The sequence below is a fragment of the Pseudophryne corroboree genome, chromosome 10, assembly GCF_028390025.1.
Source record: "Pseudophryne corroboree isolate aPseCor3 chromosome 10, aPseCor3.hap2, whole genome shotgun sequence".
In the NCBI taxonomy this organism is placed as follows: domain Eukaryota; kingdom Metazoa; phylum Chordata; class Amphibia; order Anura; family Myobatrachidae; genus Pseudophryne; species Pseudophryne corroboree.
The window spans coordinates 165,072,474-165,090,664 of NC_086453.1; the positions used below are offsets into that span (position 1 = coordinate 165,072,474).

General features: G+C 46.6%; 1 protein-coding gene across 7 annotated transcripts in view; it reads right to left on the reverse strand.

The window, feature by feature from the left end:
- MCAM (melanoma cell adhesion molecule) overlaps nucleotides 1–18,191 on the reverse strand; it is a 909,696-nt gene that overhangs the window by 623,135 nt on the left and 268,370 nt on the right. For all 7 annotated transcript variants that reach the window (XM_063942920.1, XM_063942918.1, XM_063942922.1 and 4 more), the window contains one exon: nucleotides 11,794–11,918. In XM_063942920.1, coding sequence (XP_063798990.1) covers nucleotides 11,794–11,918 — 125 coding nt within the window. The remainder of the gene's footprint in view (nucleotides 1–11,793; nucleotides 11,919–18,191) is intronic.

Below are 18,191 nucleotides of genomic sequence, written 5' to 3' on the forward strand. Positions count from 1 at the left end.
CCTTCATTGCCGTGATCATATAACGTGTGGCCCTACTGGAAAATACGTTTGTTTCTTCACCGTCGACACTGGATTCAGTGTCAGTGTCTGGGTCTGTGTCGACCGACTGAGGTAAAGGGCGTTTTACAGCCCCTGACGGTGTCTGAGACGCCTGGACAGGTACTAACTGGTTTGCCGGCTGTCTCATGTCGTCAACCGACTTTTGTAGCGTGCTGACACTATCCCGTAATTCCATAAACAAAGCCATCCATTCTGGTGTCGACTCCCTAGGGGGTGACATCACCATTACAGGCAATTGCTCCGCCTCCACGCCAACATCGTCCTCATACATGTCGACACACACGTACCGACACACAGCAGACACACAGGGAATGCTCTGATAGAAGACAGGACCCCACTAGCCCTTTGGGGAGACAGAGGGAGAGTTTGTCAGCACACACCCAAGCGCTATAAATATATATAGGGACAACCTTAATAAGTGTGTTCCCTTTATAGCAGCTCAAATATTATAAATATCGCCAATAAGTGCCCCCCCTCTCTGTTTTTACCCTGTTTCTGTAGTGCAGTGCAGGGGAGAGTCCTGGGAGCCTTCCTCGCAGCGGAGCTGGACAGGAAAATGGCGCTGTGTGCTGAGGAGAATAGGCCCCGCCCCCTTTTCGGCAGGCTTCTTCTCCCGTTTTTTTTGGAACCTGGCAGGGGTTAAATACATCCATATAGCCCCAGGGGCTATATGTGATATATTTTAGCCAGAATAGGTATATTACATTGCTGCCCAGGGCGCCCCCCCCAGCGCCCTGCACCCTCCGTGACCGCTGGTGTGAAGTGTGCGGAGAGCAATGGCGCACAGCTGCAGTGCTGTGCGCTACCTCATGAAGACTGAGACGTCTTCTGCCGCCGGTTTCTGGACCTCTTCTCTATTCGGCATCTGCAAGGGGGTCGGCGGCGCGGCTCCGGTGACCCATCCAGGCTGTACCTGTGATCGTCCCTCTGGAGCTAGTGTCCAGTAGCCTAAGAAGCAAATCCATCCTGCACGCAGGTGAGTTCACTTCTTCTCCCCTAAGTCCCTCGTTGCAGTGAGCCTGTTGCCAGCAGGACTCACTGAAAATAAAAAACCTAACAAACTTTTTCTAAGCAGCTCTTTAGGAGAGCCACCTAGATTGCACCCTGCTCGGACGGGCACAAAAACCTAACTGAGGCTTGGAGGAGGGTCATGGGGGGAGGAGCCAGTACACACCACCTAGTGGTCAAACTTTTAAATTTTGTGCCCTGTCTCCTGCGGAGCCGCTATTCCCCATGGTCCTGACGGAGTCCCAGCATCCACTAGGACGTCAGAGAAATATAGATTGTAAGCTCCCATGGGGCAGGGACCGAATGGCAAAATATTCTTTTTAAACCAACAAATAAATAAATAATGGCTTCATTGGGAAGGTGCATGGCCACAGAATAGTACCAATTCACATTACACCGCACAGTAGTGTTTGTTATTCACATTATACCATAAAATAGTACCCCTTATACAAGTTATGCCACACAGTAGAGCCCCTTATACATGTTACACCACACAGAGCCCCTTATACATGTTACACTGTGGTTAAGCACCTTATACACATTACACCATGGTCGAGCCACTATGGAAGTAGCTGTATTTAACTATTTACTGTGTTTAATTTAAATAAATTAAAAACACTATATATGCCTGGACTGACCTCACAAGTCCCCAATTCCTCAATGAAATAAAAAGACCCAAATGTGACCCCCCCCCCACAGACCTGATAACTCCCCCAATCTCTGAATAAAAGGAATGCCTCAACACTGCCCGCCAGATATGAATATCTCCCAATGCCTCAATGAAAATAATGCCCTAAATGTGAACCCACAACAGGCCTGAAAACCCCCCAAACTCTCTATGAAAATAATGCACCAAAGTTGCTGCAGCTTCCAGGAAAGAGAGAGGTGCTGCAGCAGCAGGACCAGAAAGAGGTTCTACAGGTCAGAAGTAACCCTGGCTGCATAGCTACAAGCATACAGTGAGACATAAAGAGGGCGGGTAGAGCTGTAGCGTGTGTCAGCTGTCAGTGTCTCCTGCTGTAGCCTCTGGCTTGCCCTGTTCCCTACTTAGTCTCCGTGTCAGAGTCAGTGTGTGCCTCCTCTGCTTCTCCTGCTCTGCGTCTGCCAGTACCGTGCCCTCTAACTCTTTCGGTGCCTGGAGCTCTCGCTCCACCAGAGCCTCCCTCGCTACACCGCCTGACTAGACACTGTCAGTCTATCAACCGGATACCCTATTCAGCTGCACTGAATGAATCATTAATGAATCTGATCTATCGCCACTGAGTGAGCACTGACTCACAGTCAGTCAGTGACTCATACCTCTGCCATTCAGCTGCACTGGATGAATCATTGATGAATCTGATGAGTCGGGTGTGGATCATTAGATCGACAGTGTGTAGGTCGACAATCACTAGGTCGACAGGGTTGGAAGGTCGACGGGGTTTCTAGGTTGACATGTGCTAGGTCGACAGTTAAAAAGGTCAACATGAGTGGGGGTTTTTGGGGGTTGTTTCCTTCGTAGAGTGAACGGAAACCCCAATAAGTGCGCCTGGACTGACCTCACAAGTCCCCAATTCCTCAATGAAATAAAAAGGCCCAAATGTGACCCCCCCACAGACCTGATAACTCCCCCAATCTCTGAATAAAAGGAATGCCTCAACACTGCCCGCCAGATATGAATATCTCCCAATGCCTCAATGAAAATAATGCCCTAAATGTGAACCCACAACAGGCCTGAAAACCCCCCAAACTCTCTATGAAAATAATGCACCAAAGTTGCTGCAGCTTCCAGGAAAGAGAGAGGTGCTGCAGCAGCAGGACCAGAAAGAGGTTCTACAGGTCAGAAGTAACCCTGCTGCATAGCTACAACCATACAGTGATTCATATAAAGAGGGCGGGTAGAGCTGTAGCGTGTGTCAGCTGTCAGTGTCTCCTGCTGTAGCCTCTGGGTTGCCCTGTTCCCTACTTAGGGGTATATGCAATTAGCGGCGAATCGCGGCAAATTATCGGATGTTTTTTAATTCGACACAATTCGACCGGCCAATTTCGGCAAGTGGTTGCCGAAATTGACCATATTCAATGAAAAACGGATTCGACAGTCCCGCGGGCGAAAAACGGCCGATTTGACGGATTTTGATCCGTTTTTTTAAAAACGTGTAAAAACACGAAAAAAAAAATGGCGTGGGGTCCCCCCTCCAAAGCATAACCAGCCTCGGGCTCCTCGAGCTGGTCCTGGTTCTAAAAATCCGGGGGGAAAATGGACAGGGGATCCCCCGTATTTTTAAAACCAGCACCGGGCTCTGCACCTGGTGCTGGTGCAAAAAATACGGGGGACAAAAAGAGTAGGGGTCCCCCGTATTTTTTACACCAGCATCGGGCTCCACTAGCTGGACAGATAATGCCACAGCCGGGGGTCACTTTTATACAGTGCCCTGCGGCCGTGGCATTAAATATCCAACTAGTCACCCCTGGCCGGGGTACCCTGGGGGAGTAGGGACCCCTTCAATCAAGGGGTCCCCCCCCCCAGCCACCCAAGGGCCAGGGGTGAAGCCCGAGGCTGTCCCCCCCCCATCCAAGGGCTGCGGATGGGGGGCTGATAGCCTTCAGAAATTGTCATGAGTATTGTTTTTTCCAGTAGTACAACAAGTCCCAGCAAGCCACCCCCGCAAGCTGGTACTTGGAGAACCACAAGTACCAGCATGCAGGAGAAAAACGGGCCCGCTGGTACCTGTAGTACTACTGGGAAAAGAATACCCAAATAAAAACAGGAGACACACACCTTGATAGTAAAACTTTATTACACAACTGCCGACACACACATACTTACCTATGTTGACACGCCGACTGGCACGTCACGTCTCCGACGATCCGGGGTGCCGGACCCTACACTGTCCATTGCAAGTCTGTCGGGGTCTGCGGATCCAGGCCAGCACAACTCCTCCGGCCAGTATAATCTTTCAGTGAGCGGGAAGACAGCGCCATTGAGGGGGCGGAGCTTCTCCTCAGAGCGGACCCAGAGCATTCAGCACCAATTTTTCCTGCCTGCACTCACTACCAGGTGGATCCAGGTCCCTCCAGAGCAATCTCCAGCTATCTGTACGGTAGCAAGGGGGTTGTAGAAGGGGGGGAGGGGAGGCTGTAAACAGGCTGTGTCACCTATTAAGGGACACAGCCAGCGCTGGTTAGGGACTCCCTATACCTTTAATAGCGCTGTGTGTGGGTTGGCTCCAATCTCTGTGTCTCTCTGCCATTCTTGGGGGGGAAATTCTGTCTACATAATACACTGTGTGTTTGTGGGGTGTTTTAGTGTGTGTGACATGTCTAGGGACACTGTTTCATATGCTGCAGAGGATTTATCTTCCCAGAAAGACTCAATTCCATGTAATCAGGATTGCACTGTTTTAGCGCAGATCCCAGCTAGAGAGCCAGAATGGTTAGTCTCTCTGAGGGGGACTATTTCTCAGATTTCTGATAGAGTTGCTAGGACTGAGCATGCCACTCAGGTCCTCCAGTCCTCTATGGTGGTATGGTCTGATCCTGCCTCCTCGGGGTCCCTACGGTACATTCTCAAAAACGTGCACGTGCAATTATGCAGAATAACACGGACACCGACTCTGACGGTGATGTGTTGAGGGGGACGGCATCACTTGCCAAGGGGGTGCAGTTGATGATCAAGGCTGTTAGGGATGTTTTTACACATTTCAGACACAGCTCCGGAACAGGTGGAGGAGGCCGCCTTTACAGATCATAAGAAGCCCCCCCTCACTTTCCCAGCATCCAAAGAAATGAATGCTATCTTTAAAAAGGCATGGGAAACTACAGAAAAGAAAATCCAGATTCCCAAGAGGGTCTTGGTGGCTGTTCCCTTCCCCGAGGAAGATAGGAAGAGATGGGAGTCTTCGCCGATAGTCGACGCCTGTCTCCAGGCTGTCCAAACAGGTGGTATTACCGATCCCAGGATCTACCGTGTTAAAGGACCCGGCAGATCGCAAGGTGGATGCTACACTGAAATCTATTTACACGGCTTCAGGGGCTATATTGCGGCCTACTATAGCCTGTGCTTGGATTGCTAAAGCTATTGCCAGGTGGTCAATCACTCTGCATGAGGAATCGACTACGCTGGACAAAGGTGACATTGATTTATTTTTACATAATATTCAGGAATCTGCAGGGTTCCTGGTGGATTCCATGAAGGACCTGGGTTCCATGGCTGAGTGGATCTCCTCCATGTCCGTCTCGGCTCGCAGAGGTCTCTGGCTGCGCAACTGGTTTGCGGACACGGAATCCAGGAAGTGTGTGGAGAGCCTGCCATACAAAGGTCAGGTTCTCTTTGGGGAGGCGCTGGATGCGTGGATTGCCACGGCTACCGCGGGTAAGTCTCCTTTTCTCCCCTCAGCGGCACCGGCTACGAAGAAGCCTGTTTCCTCTACCACATCACAGTTCTTTCGGCCCGCAAGGCCTAGAAAAAAATAAGCCTTCGAACACCTTCTTCAGAGGTGGTCGTGCCAAAGGAAAGAAACCTGCTCCCGCAGGTTCCCAGACCCAGAAGCCCACTTCTGATACCACTAAGTCCTCCGCATGACGGTGGACAGCTCGGTCTGGAGGAAGGTCAGGTGGGGACAAGACTCCGGCAGTTCAGCCACATCTGGGTGTCGTCGGGTCTGGACCCCTGGGTACTGGATATAGTGTCCAGAGGGTATAGACTGTAGTTTCAATATCCCTGCCTCACCGCTTCTTCAAGTCAGGCTTACCAGCCCTGCTGGCAGACAAGATAATTCTTCTGGAGGCCATCAGAAAATTGGTGGTGTCAGAGGTCATTGTTCCGGTCCCACTTCAGGAGTGGAACAAGGGCTATTATTCGAACCTTTTTGTGGTAGCAAAACCGGATGGTTCAGTACGGCCTATTCTAAACTTAAAGTCTTTGAACCCTTATCTCAGGGAGTTCAAATTCAAGATGGAATCTCTGAGAGCTGTCACCTCAGGACTGACGGAGGGGCAGTTCCTGGTGTCTCTGGACATCAAGGATGCTTACCTCCACATTCCCATCTGGGCGGCGCATCAAGCATATCTCCGGTTTGCTCTGATGGACGATCACTATCAGTTCCAGGCTGTCACAACTGAGGGCTGGTGTCGGTAACTGAAAGCCTCAGTTGTAGGGGCTGATAGGTACCGGAATTTAGGAGGTGTGAGAGAGGACTCCTAGACATGCGCTAGACAGTAGTACCAGATGCCCGAAGGCGTGACCATGACAACAGAAGATGTCTTTGAGGGTTTATTAAATCATAAAGTCAATAATATGCAAACAAACTAGAAAAGTCACACGTGAATAGTAAGCCCACAACTGGTTAGGACCAGTAGGCCAGAAGATGAATGAGAGTGTTGTAAATACTTGGAAACCAGGTGAGGTAGATGTTGGGGATCGCAGATAAAGCTTAAAATGCAGCTGGGGTTCATAGGTAACTGTAAATGAAGCTGGGGTTCGCAGGTAAACTGTGAATGAAGCTGGGTTCGCAGGTAAACTGTGAATGAAGCTGGGGTTCGCAGGTAAACTGTGAATAAAACTGGGGTTCTCAGGTAAACTGTGAATGAAGCTGGGGTTCGCAGGTAAACTGTGAATGAATACAGAGTACTGCTGGAGAATGATTACTGGGAAGGTGGAGTCGTACACTCTGCTAGTGCAAGGTGCGGAAACAAGAGGGGCAGGTTGCACCACAGGCCACTAGTACAGGAGAGTTGGAACTGCACCACAGAGGGAAACCACCAGGGAGTCAGGCTATACACAGGAAAGGTCCGCAGGTGATTCCACAGTGAACTGCACATTGGAAACGCTGGAAGACAATTGAAGCACTGACAATCTTCTGGGTGCTGGGACAGGATAGTTATACCTGCTGGATAGCAGGGATTGGCTGACAATTATGCCCCGGCTCCAGCAACACTGTGGATAGGTGAGAATTAAAACATGTGATCCAAGTCCAAAATGGCTGCGCCCATGAACGGAGATTGAAGGGGAAAGAAGCACTCTGAACCATGTGTTATACAACAATGGCGGCGGAGGCCGCAGCAGCAGAAATTCCACGCGCCCAGATGCGCAGAGCGGCCACAGGAATGGAGGCAGCGGCCGGAGCACACAGAGGACGCGCATCCCGCAGAGGACCACGGGCGCGGTAGTGACAGCCGCGCCTGGACTAAGAACGCAGCAGCACAGCAAGTGCACACACTGAGGAGGCCGCTAAAACCAGCGCTGCAGGTAATAGCCATAAACATAGCTATAGCCCGGCCCTGGCTCGCTTAGCCAATCTCAGGAGGCACCTAACAGGTAGGAACCGGCCTCTAGTTACCCGGATCGTGACACAGGCACTGCCGTTTGGCCTCTCCACAGCACCAAGAATCTTCACAAAGGTGATGGCGGAGATGATGGTTCTCCTCCGCAAACAGGGGGTGAACATAATTCCATATCTGGACGATCTCCTAATCAAGGCATCGTCCAGGGAGAGGTTGTTGCGGTCCATCGCGCTCACGACACAACTGCTCAGGAGGCACGGTTGGATCCTAAACCTTCCAAAGTCTCATCTGGAACTGACAAGGCGGCTGTCTTTCCTGGGAATGATCCTCGACACGGAAGTGCGGAGGGTATTTCTCCTGGTGGAGAAAGCGTTGGTGATTCAAGCAATGGTACGGGATGTCCTAAGGCCTACCCGGGTATCGGTTCATCAATGCATACACCTTCTAGGGAAGATGGTTGCCGCCTACGAGGCTCTGCAGTACGGCAGGTTTCATGCTCGTCCTTTTCAGCTGGACCTATTGGACCAGTAGTCAGGCTCTCACCTGCACATGCAGAAGAGGATATGCCTGTCTCTGAAAGCCAGGATTTCACTCCTCTGGTGGCTGCAACTTCCTCACCTTCTGGAGGCCAAAGGTTCGGTATTAAGGACTGGATCTTTTTAACCACGGATGCAAGTCTAAAAGGGGAGCAGTCGCTCTAGGGGAAACCTTCCAAGGAGGTGGTCGAATCATGAATCTCTTCTCCCAATAAACATCCTGGAGCTAAGGGCAGTCTACAACGCCCTTCTGCAAGCAGCACACCTTCCACAGGATCGGGCTGTTCAGGTGCAGTCGGACAACGTGACCACAGTGGACTACATAACCCGACAAGGCGGAATGAAGAGCAGGGCTGCCATGTCAGAGCTGTCAAGAATCCTCCTCTGGGCATAGAGGCATGCTCTAGCGATGTCGGCAATCTTCATTCCGGGAGTAGACAACTGGGAAGCAGACTTCCTCAGCAGACACAATCTCCATCCAGGGGAGTGGGGCCTCCATCCGGGGTGTTTGAGGAGGTAACCAGTTGGTGGGGGGTTCCTCACATAGACATGATGGCCTTCTGTCTCAACAAGAAGCTGGGGAGGTACTGTTCCAGGTCGAGGGACCCGCAGGCAGTGGCTGTGGAAGCACTGGTAACATCGTGGGTGTTCCCGTCAGTGTATGTGTTCCCTCCACTTCCTCCGATTCCAAAGGTCCTTCAGCTGGTAAGAAGAACAAAGGTTCTGGCAATCCTCATTGCTCCGGACTGACAGGAGGGCTTGGTATGCGGATCTACTGGATCTTCTGCTGGAAGATCCAAGGCCCTTACCTCTTCGGGAGGATCTGCTGCTGCAGGGGCAGTTTGCCTATCAAGACTTAACGCATCTACATTTGACGGCATGGCGGTTGAACGCCAGATTTTAGCTCGGAAGGGTATTCTGAGTGAGGTCATTCCTAGCCTGATTCAGGCTAGGAAGGGGGCGACGTTTAAACATTACCACCGTATTTGGAAGAAATGTTTCAACTTGGACGTTTTCTCCTTTTCCTGCAGGCAGGTGTGGATATGGGCCTGAGATTGGGATCCATCAAGGTCCAAACCTCTGCTTTGTCCATCTTCTTTCAAAAACAATTGGCTGTCCTTCCTGAGGTTCAGACCTTTTTGAAAAGGGTTGTGCACATCCAGCCTCCCTTTGTGGCACCCACAGCACCCTGGGATCTAGATGTGGTGTTGCAATTCCTACAATCGGCATGGTTTGAGCATCTACTGGAGGCTGACATCAAGTTTCCCACGTGGAAGGCAGTCACTCTGTTGGCCTTGGCTTCTGCTCAACGCGTGTCAGAATTGGGGGCTTTATCTTGCAAAAGTCCTTATCTGATCTTCAATGAAGACAGGGCGGAACTTAGGACTCGTCCACAGTTCCTGCCTAAGGTTGTATCGGCTTTCCATATCAACCAATCTATTGTGGTGCCGGTGGCTACTGACTCCTCAATTGCTTCAAAGGCCTTGGATGTTGTACTGGCTCTGAAGATCTATGTGAAGAGGACTGCTCGTCATAGGAAATCTTACTCTCTATTTGTCGTCTATGATCCCAAGAAAATTGGGTGTCCTGCTTCTAAGCAGTCGATTTCGCGCTGGATGAGGTTCACTATCCAGCATGCGTATTCTACAGCAGGATTGCCATGTCCGAAATCGATTAAGGCCCAATCTACTCGTAAAGTGGGTTCTTACTGGGCGTCTGCCCGGGGTGTCTCGGCCTTACAGCTGTGCCGAGCTGCTACTTGGTCTGGTTCAAACACGTTTGCCAAGTTTTACAAGTTCGATACTCTGGCCTCTGATGACCTCAAGTTTGGTCAGGCAGTATTGCAGGTTCCTCCACGCTCTCCCTCCTGTACTGGGAGCTTTGGTACATCCCCATGGTACTAATATGGACCCCAGCATCCTCTAGGACGTAAGAGAAAATAGGATTTTAATTACCTGCTGGTAAATCCTTTTCTAGTAGTCCGTAGAGGATGCTGGGCTGGGTTTATGGTTCAGTGTTACCTGGTTCCTGTCATATCTCTAGGTTTGTCTGTCCCCGGCGGGGGCGCTAGTGGGTCAGTGTTGGTCTGATGGATAAAATGTGGAGGCAATATAATAGTCCTGCGCATAGGCACTGATGTTTTATTGTTACTGAGCAGATTGGATAACACAGTATAAACAGAAAACCGGAAATGGAATGACAATGGTTGATAACTGGATTAAATAGCTGAGGTCTCTTGCAAATGAAATGTGAAATAACAAAACTGAAGGCAGATGATATAACAAAAGTCCAATAGTACTTGATAGCACACAGTCTCGGTATAACGTAAGATAAAGTAACTTGAAAGGCAAAACTCCGGTATGTATAAGAAACACTCAGTCTCTATAAAGCACACAAGTCCAGATTGTTTTACTAGGCTCAAGCAGGAAACAGTCTCTAAGCCATCAATAGTAATACTGTTGAAATGCACAGATGGAATGCAGATAGCGAGTGTACAAGTGAGATGGTAATACGAACACCTGAGGAGAGCCTCTGCTGCTGGTGATTGTGGCTGGATGGAATTGGAGTCCGGAGTTAACAGTAGAGCTGTGAGAATGAAGACTAGAACAAATGGAAGTAACCACGGGGATCGCTGGAAACAGGAACCAGAAGAACTTAGGCACACGGTGTGTGACTTGTTGTCCGAGGCAATGTGAGAGAGCCACAAGCTGGAAGTTATACCTCCTGCCCAGCAGTGATTGGACACAAACTGCAGGCGGAGATACAAGCTGGATTGAACATCAGAATCAGCTGCGTGCAGGTGCCATGGTAACGTCCACACAGGCTGGACATCGGCACGCCGCAAAACCCACACAGGACCAAACTCAGGAGTACTCAGCAATGTGAAATAGAACGCTCGCGGTTACTACACCCACGCAGCCGCAACTGGGACCAAGACCTCCGGAGGCCCACACACCAGCGCGCTGGCAAGTGAGACGTAGCAGAGCGCCGATTCCTGACAGTTCCTAGGTAAGTTCTGCGTTATTTAGGTTTCAGCTGTTGCTGAGTTGTTCCGGCATGTTGGCCGGATTCGCATGTTTGTGTGAGCTGGTATGAATCTCGCCACTATCTGTGTAATTCCTTCTCTCGAAGTATGTCGTCTCCTCGGGCACAGTTTCTAGACTGAGTCTGGTAGGAGGGGCATAGGGGGAGGAGCCAGCCCACACTCTTAAACTCTTAAAGTACCAATGGCTCCTGGTGGACCCGTCTATACCCCATGGTACTAATATGGACCCCAGCATCCTCTACGGACTACGAGAAGAGGATTTACCGGCAGGTAATTAAAATCCTATTTATTTGGACAATCATTACAGTCTGTATCAATAAAAGGTGAATCTTTTAGACTGTAATTTTCTATGCATTAAGAGATGGACTTGGTTTAGCTATCTGAATAGTTACACACAAATAATTAGTGCGCTTAGCGAACTGGCAGGAAGTATATAATGTAAACAATACAAAAAAATATATAGATTTATAAATTGTATATATAAAATATATTTTTATCTATAAGCAAGTCTCCTATATTTATTGAATGAAAGCAAATATAGACACATACACATACTGTATATATACAATTTATAAATATATATTTTTTGGTATTGTTTACATTATATACTTCCTACCAGTACGCTTAGCACACTAATTATTTGTGTGTAATTGTTGGTAATTTTTGAGGCTGTGGCAAAGCCTAAATTATGTGCAGCTGGTGATTACTAACCGGAGTATAATTGATTATTTAAACTGATTTGCCACTTCTTTTTTATCTGAATAGTTACACACTCCTTACGTGTAATGAGGGTCAGAATAATGTCACTGTCACCAGGTAATTTGTACATACTGTAGGTATAACTGTAATAATGCACATGTTTACTATGATGCAAATACTTACATATACCCACTGCAGTCTGGTGTTGCCAAAATCTTCGAATTTGAATGCTTTACATGGCAAAGATACTGTTTCACCCAATTTGACCTTCTGAACCTTGGTCTCATGATCATGTTGCCCCCATACCTCTGCAAAGAGATAAAACCAAAATTCAATAAATACATAAACAAAACTAGGAGGTGATAACTTGTATATGACAAGGTTCAGTACATGTCCCCCATACTGTGATGTCCTGGGGTACAGTGCACAGAACAGTGTATGTATGTGTATATATATTATATATATATATATATAATTTTTATTTTATTTTTTAACTCACAGATCGGTTCAAACGGCGTGGAGTCACAGGGGTAATAGATGCACATAACCAAAGCACACTAAGGTAAAGTGCACCAAACTTAGTATAATAGTACATAGTATAATTTACAGAACAGTACAGCACATCATACAGCAGCGTGCCCCTAAACAATGTCACTATACAAAGCACAGCCTTTATCATACTATGGGTGTTTACACACGGTGAGATTTTTTCTTCCGATTCTGACTATATAGTCAGAATCGGAAGAAAAGTTAGTGCAGATCGCAAGGTGACAGTCACCTTGCGATCCCGATTCGATGCCGATGCGCGGCCCCGCGCGGTCGGCATCGAAAGAAAAAATAGACTGTGCAGGCAAGTCAATTTTGGCTATCTCTATAGAAGAGATAGTCAAAATCGGGACTTAGCCAAAATTGCACATAGCAAGTATCGCAAGAACACTTATTATGTGCTTGCGATACTGGCTAAGTGCCGACCCGGCCCCTGTCGCATGGTGAGAATCGGGCATAGCCCGAATCTCACTGTGTGTACACACCCTATGGCAAGCATAAATTAACAGGGAAGTCCAGGAGCAGAGCATTCTGTCCCTACTGGAGAGGGTCATGTTGGGAGGTATGTGTTCTCATGTTTCTGTGTATATATAGGCAGTAACCATACCTCGTTATTATTCAACTATTGGCAGTGGCAAAAGAAAAAAATAGAAGAGTGCCTTTTTGGAGCACACGGCGGCAGGGGGCAGTGACGGGGGAGTGAAGTTTCTTCACTCTCCTCGTCACCCTGCTCCATAGAAGTTGGGCAGCGCTGTAATTGAAGTGATTGAAATAAACAATATTAAAAAATATATAATAAAATTCTTTGTCAATTTATTAAAAAACAAATAAAACATAAATTTTGTTCTCTCCTCAGAATTAACTGGTAAAAAAATACAAACATGCACCTAGATCAGTTCATGTCCATCTATATATTAGACCATTACGTGTCTGTTCCTGAATAGATACCCAGGTAAGTCCACAAGTCCCTCAAGGTTTGCTCAAGAATTGACACAGTTTGGTTATTTGATATTTACCGATCACCGTATTAGAGGTGGAAAGGCTTCCATGTAGATGCTTCCATGTTGGAAGTAGATGTCCTCATTTAAATGGCGATTGCTGTGGTCATCCTCTTTGAGGTGAGCAAAGGGTTGATGGTGTATCCGGGGTTGGTTCAGACACTGGATGGCGGTCTTGAGAAACTGAAGTGGTGCAAAAGGACCCCCCCTTTTGCACCACTTCAGTTTCTCAAGACCGCTATCCAGTGTCTGAACCAACCCCGGATCCACCATCAACCCTTTGCTCACCTCAAAGAGGATGACCACAGCAATCACCATTTAAATGAGGACATCTACTTCCAACATGGAAGCATCTACATGGAAGCCTTTCCACCTCTAATACGGTGATCGGTAAATATCAAATAACCGAACTGTGTCAATTCTTGAGCAAACCTTGAGGGACTTGTGGACTTACCTGGGTATCTATTCAGGAACAGACACGTAATGGTCTAATATATAGATGGACATGAACTGATCTAGGTGCATGTTTGTATTTTTTACCAGTTAATTCTGAGGAGAGAACAAAATTTATGTTTTATTTGTTTTTTAATAAATTGACAAAGAATTTTATTATATATTTTTTAATATTGTTTATTTCAATCACTTCAATTACAGCGCTGCCCAACCTATATATTTGTTTCTTTGTTACCTTCAGGAGTGACTCTCCTGATATATTGGCAGCAGCTTGGTGCAGCAACTCTTACTGAGCGCCTGTTCTTCTTTTTAGAAGTTTCCTTTGCTCCATAGAAGTGCAGGCAAATATGGACGAGATTGTCCATATTGGCCTGCATGCACAGGCGACGGGGCACCAGCGATGAACTAGCGCGGGCCGCGCATCGTTCATCGCTGTTGCCTCCACACTGAAAGATATGAACGTTATCTCGTTCATTGATGAACGAGATACCGTTCATATCTTTCACTAATATTGTGCAGTGTGTAGGGCCCATCAGTCATACAGCTTAGTTATCTTAAATAAATTGTTTAATTACTAGGCATGATAATATTTCACTGCCGAGACAATAGGCAAGTTATCTCTAATTATAACCGCTGCAGCATAAATCAAACTTTACATATCATATTCCTGTATAGAATTATGTCTTATTGTTACAATAACATAAATGTTCCTCAGCCGTAATCACAAGTTGATCACCTCCCAACACATTGTTATGGATTGTAATATATTCAATCACCAGTATTATGCACAAAGTCTAGTAAGCATTATTTCACATACTGATTTGTATACCGTGATTATTAATATATGAATCTCTGCTGAGTCAGATATGCTAATAATATATTGAAGTATCCCAGCAGATGATCTCTGTTCCTACTTTGTATCACCAAACATGAAACAGTATTTCTATTTATAGTTACTAGAGCGTAATATATCAAGTTCTAAGCATTTAAGAGGAAAGAGATCAAAAGAGAGGAAGGGAAAGCATACCCCTTTCACTTCATACCTTGCGCTTATAATGTCTCAATGCATTTATCAAGTAATAAACTGATAACAATAAATATAATAAAAATCAACAAGTAGTCTTTGTTATATACTGTACATATAAATATTTCAATACTTGTGTATAGAAAATATGGTGCACCAATTGTTCAGCATATTCAATCTCATATGATATGCATATTCTGAATGTTTTAGAGATTAGGATACATTTGTTTCCAGCATTTAGTATTTATAACTTCATTCCATACATTACACTGTGAAGTATATCTCCTAAGCAGACAATGATCCAAATAATTATTATAGTAACATTACATAATGTGATTGTTATTTGCATCCAAAATATACTATAATTTAATAGAATAGTAAGGTGTTAACACGGGGTATTCCTTTTTATGCATAGTTGCAGAAAAAGTGCAGTGAGAGTGAGAATATATCTACTTTCTTTCACTGCAATGGTGTCTGTTGCTCGTTTGTCATTGCCATAACAAAAAAGTGTCAGTGGCACAGTTTTTACAAATTGATATTGTCCTTAATCATAGATAGCAATAATCAAATATACCAGAGAGCTTAATCATAGATAGCAATAATCAAATATACCAGAGAGAAGGGTCTATTTGCAGTGTTGTGAAAGATAGTATAGCCTGTATTGATACTTACAGCATTGCAGGGTCCAAAAGCGCCAACAGAGAGATGTGGATGCTTGAGAAGGGAGAAAAATGTGAAAGATGGTAATCACTGCAGAGCGCGGCTTCCTCCTGCAGTGAGGAGCCAGTACCTTTAGTCTGCTTACTGAACATACGTTTCACCACGCGGGCTTGTTCACCAGTTAGCCTGCCTGGTATTGCAATGTCCATTGTTTTAAACGTCATTCGCCCAATCCGCTCCCAGTATGTTTGATCAGGTATTGTTATCACCTGCTACTGGTTGCTGGGGTAAATAGTTAGGTAATAACCATTTATCCCATCCTACTATGTGCTGACTTCTTCATATTGTTACCCTTATATCTAAATCAAGATTACTTTCTGCTCATCGCATCGCAATAATCATAAATGAATGATTTTCTGGATATAAGGTAAATATATTCTGTTCATAAAGGTGATGTTATTCCAATAAAGGAACCTATTTACCACATAAATCACTCTTATCATTTAAAAGCACATGAGTTAACCTCTATTGGTACAAATAAATAAAATAGGAAGTCCTGGACTTATGTTAAACAAATTCCTCATGTCTCATTAATACTGTGGATTACCTTTTTCATGTTTTAACCTCTATGCAAGTTAAGGTTTCCTAATTACAATTAGTTACATAATATTTGATTAAATATGTTCAAAAATATTGGGTAAGTATATTACATTGCAATAACATGGGTGGTCATTCCGAGTTGTTCGCTCGCTGCCGATTTTCGCAGTGCAGCGATCAAGTGAAAAAACTGCAAAAATGCGCATGCGCATGGTACGCAGCGCGCATGCGCTAAGTACCATCACACAAAACTTTGTAGATTTACTCAAGCTCGAGTGACGTTTTTTCATTGCTCGAGTGATCGTAGTGTGATTGACAGGAAGTGGGTGTTTCTGGGCGGAAACTGGCGGTTTTCAGGGAGTATGCTAAAAACGCAGGCGTGCCAGGTAAAAACGCAGGAGTGTCTGGAGAAACGGGGGAGTGGCTGGCCGAACGCAGGGCGTGTTTGTTACGTCAGACCTGGAACTAAACGGACTGAGGTGATCACAGTCTACGAGTAGGTCTGGAGCTACTCAGAAACTGCAGCAAATTATTTAGTAGCAGTTCTGCTAATCTTTCGTTCGCTATTTTGCTAAGATAAGATACACTCCCAGAGGGCGGCGGCCTAGTGTTTGCAATGCTGCTAAAAGCAGGTAGCGAGCGATCAACTCGGAATGAGGGCCATGGACGGATGTTTTAATGATTGTCAGGTACGTCTATTTAATCACTTATATGTCCATGCATGAAAAACCACACATGTTAAACGTCCTCTCTCTATTATTATTTTATGCTCATCAATTAACACCTATTTCTCATACGTCCTAGAGGATGTTGGGGACACCATAAGAACCATGGGGTATAGACGGGATCCGCAGGAGACATTGAATGGGTGTGAACTGGCTCCTCCCTCTATGCCCCTCCTCCAGACTCCAGTTTAGAATCTGTGCCCAGGCAGACTGGATGCACACTGAGGAGCTCTACTGAGTTTCTCGGAAAAGACTTTATGTCAGGTTTTTTATGTTCAGGGAGCACTGCTGGCAACAGTCTCCCTGCAACGTGGGACTTAGGGGAGATAAGTCAGACCTACTTCTAGTGAGTTTAAAGGCTCTGCTTCTTGGCTACAGGACACCATTAGCTCCTGAGGGTTTGGAACACTAGGTACGCCTAGGGGTTCATTCCCAGAGCCCACCGTCACCCCCCTTGCAGAGCCAGAAGTCAGAAGACAGGTGAGTAGAAGAAGATAGAAGACTTCAGTGATGGCTTCTGAGGTACCGCACAGCGATCGCGCTGCGCGCCATGCTCCCACACACAGCGGCACTACAGGGTGCAGGGTTTGGGGAGGGGGGGGTGCCCTGATAAAAATCCTCTTTTGAGACTGGCAAAGTGCGATTGGAGTGCCTAGGCACTAAATCCTTACCCCCGCCAGTATAATTAGTTTGAAAAATAGCGGGCTGAAGCGCGCCATGAAGGGGGCGGGGCTTAGCCCTCACAGCTCTCAGAGACGCTGGTCCTTCCTCACCACTGCTGTACAAGTAACAGGGTGCAAAACGGGGGGGGGGGGGGCACAGTAAATTTGGTGCTAAAATAAGTTATTATAAAAGCGCTACAGGGTCTGAGGCATTATATTAAGGTTTCAGAACCAGGACAGGCACTGGGTTGTGAGCTGGCAAACTCCCTCTGTGTTTCTCTGACAGGCTTTACTGTGGGTCTGTCCCTTATTGGCCCAGTGTGTCTGTGGGTGTCGGTACACGTGTGTCGTCATGTCTGAGGCGGAGTGCTCTTCCCAAGAGGAGACTGTGTTAGGGGCAGAAACGGCTGTTGAAGTGACCCCGTCGGCACCGCCGACTCCTGATTGGGCAAATGTGTTGAGTGCTTTGAATGCTAATGTGGCTCTTATTAATAAGAGATTAGATAAATCTGAGTCTCAGAACCAGGTATGGAAGAAATCTGTGGAGGATGTGTTATCACAGGTCCAGACCCCCTCGGGGTCACATAAACGTTCGTTTGCTCAGTTGGCAGACACAGATACTGACACGGACACTGACTCCAGTGTCGACTATAGTGATACCAGATTAGACCCAAAATTGGCAAAGAGCATTCAGTACATGATTGTGGCAATAAAAGACGTGTTGCATATCACCGAGGACCCTGCTGTTCCTGATACTAGGGTCTGTATGTATAAGGGAAAGAAACCTGATGTAACGTTTACTCCCTCTCATGAACTGAATACTCTTTTTGAAAAAATGTGGGAAAATCCTGACAAAAAGTTTCTGATTCCCAGAAGGATTCAAATGGCGTATCCGTTCCTCTCTGGGGATAGAGAA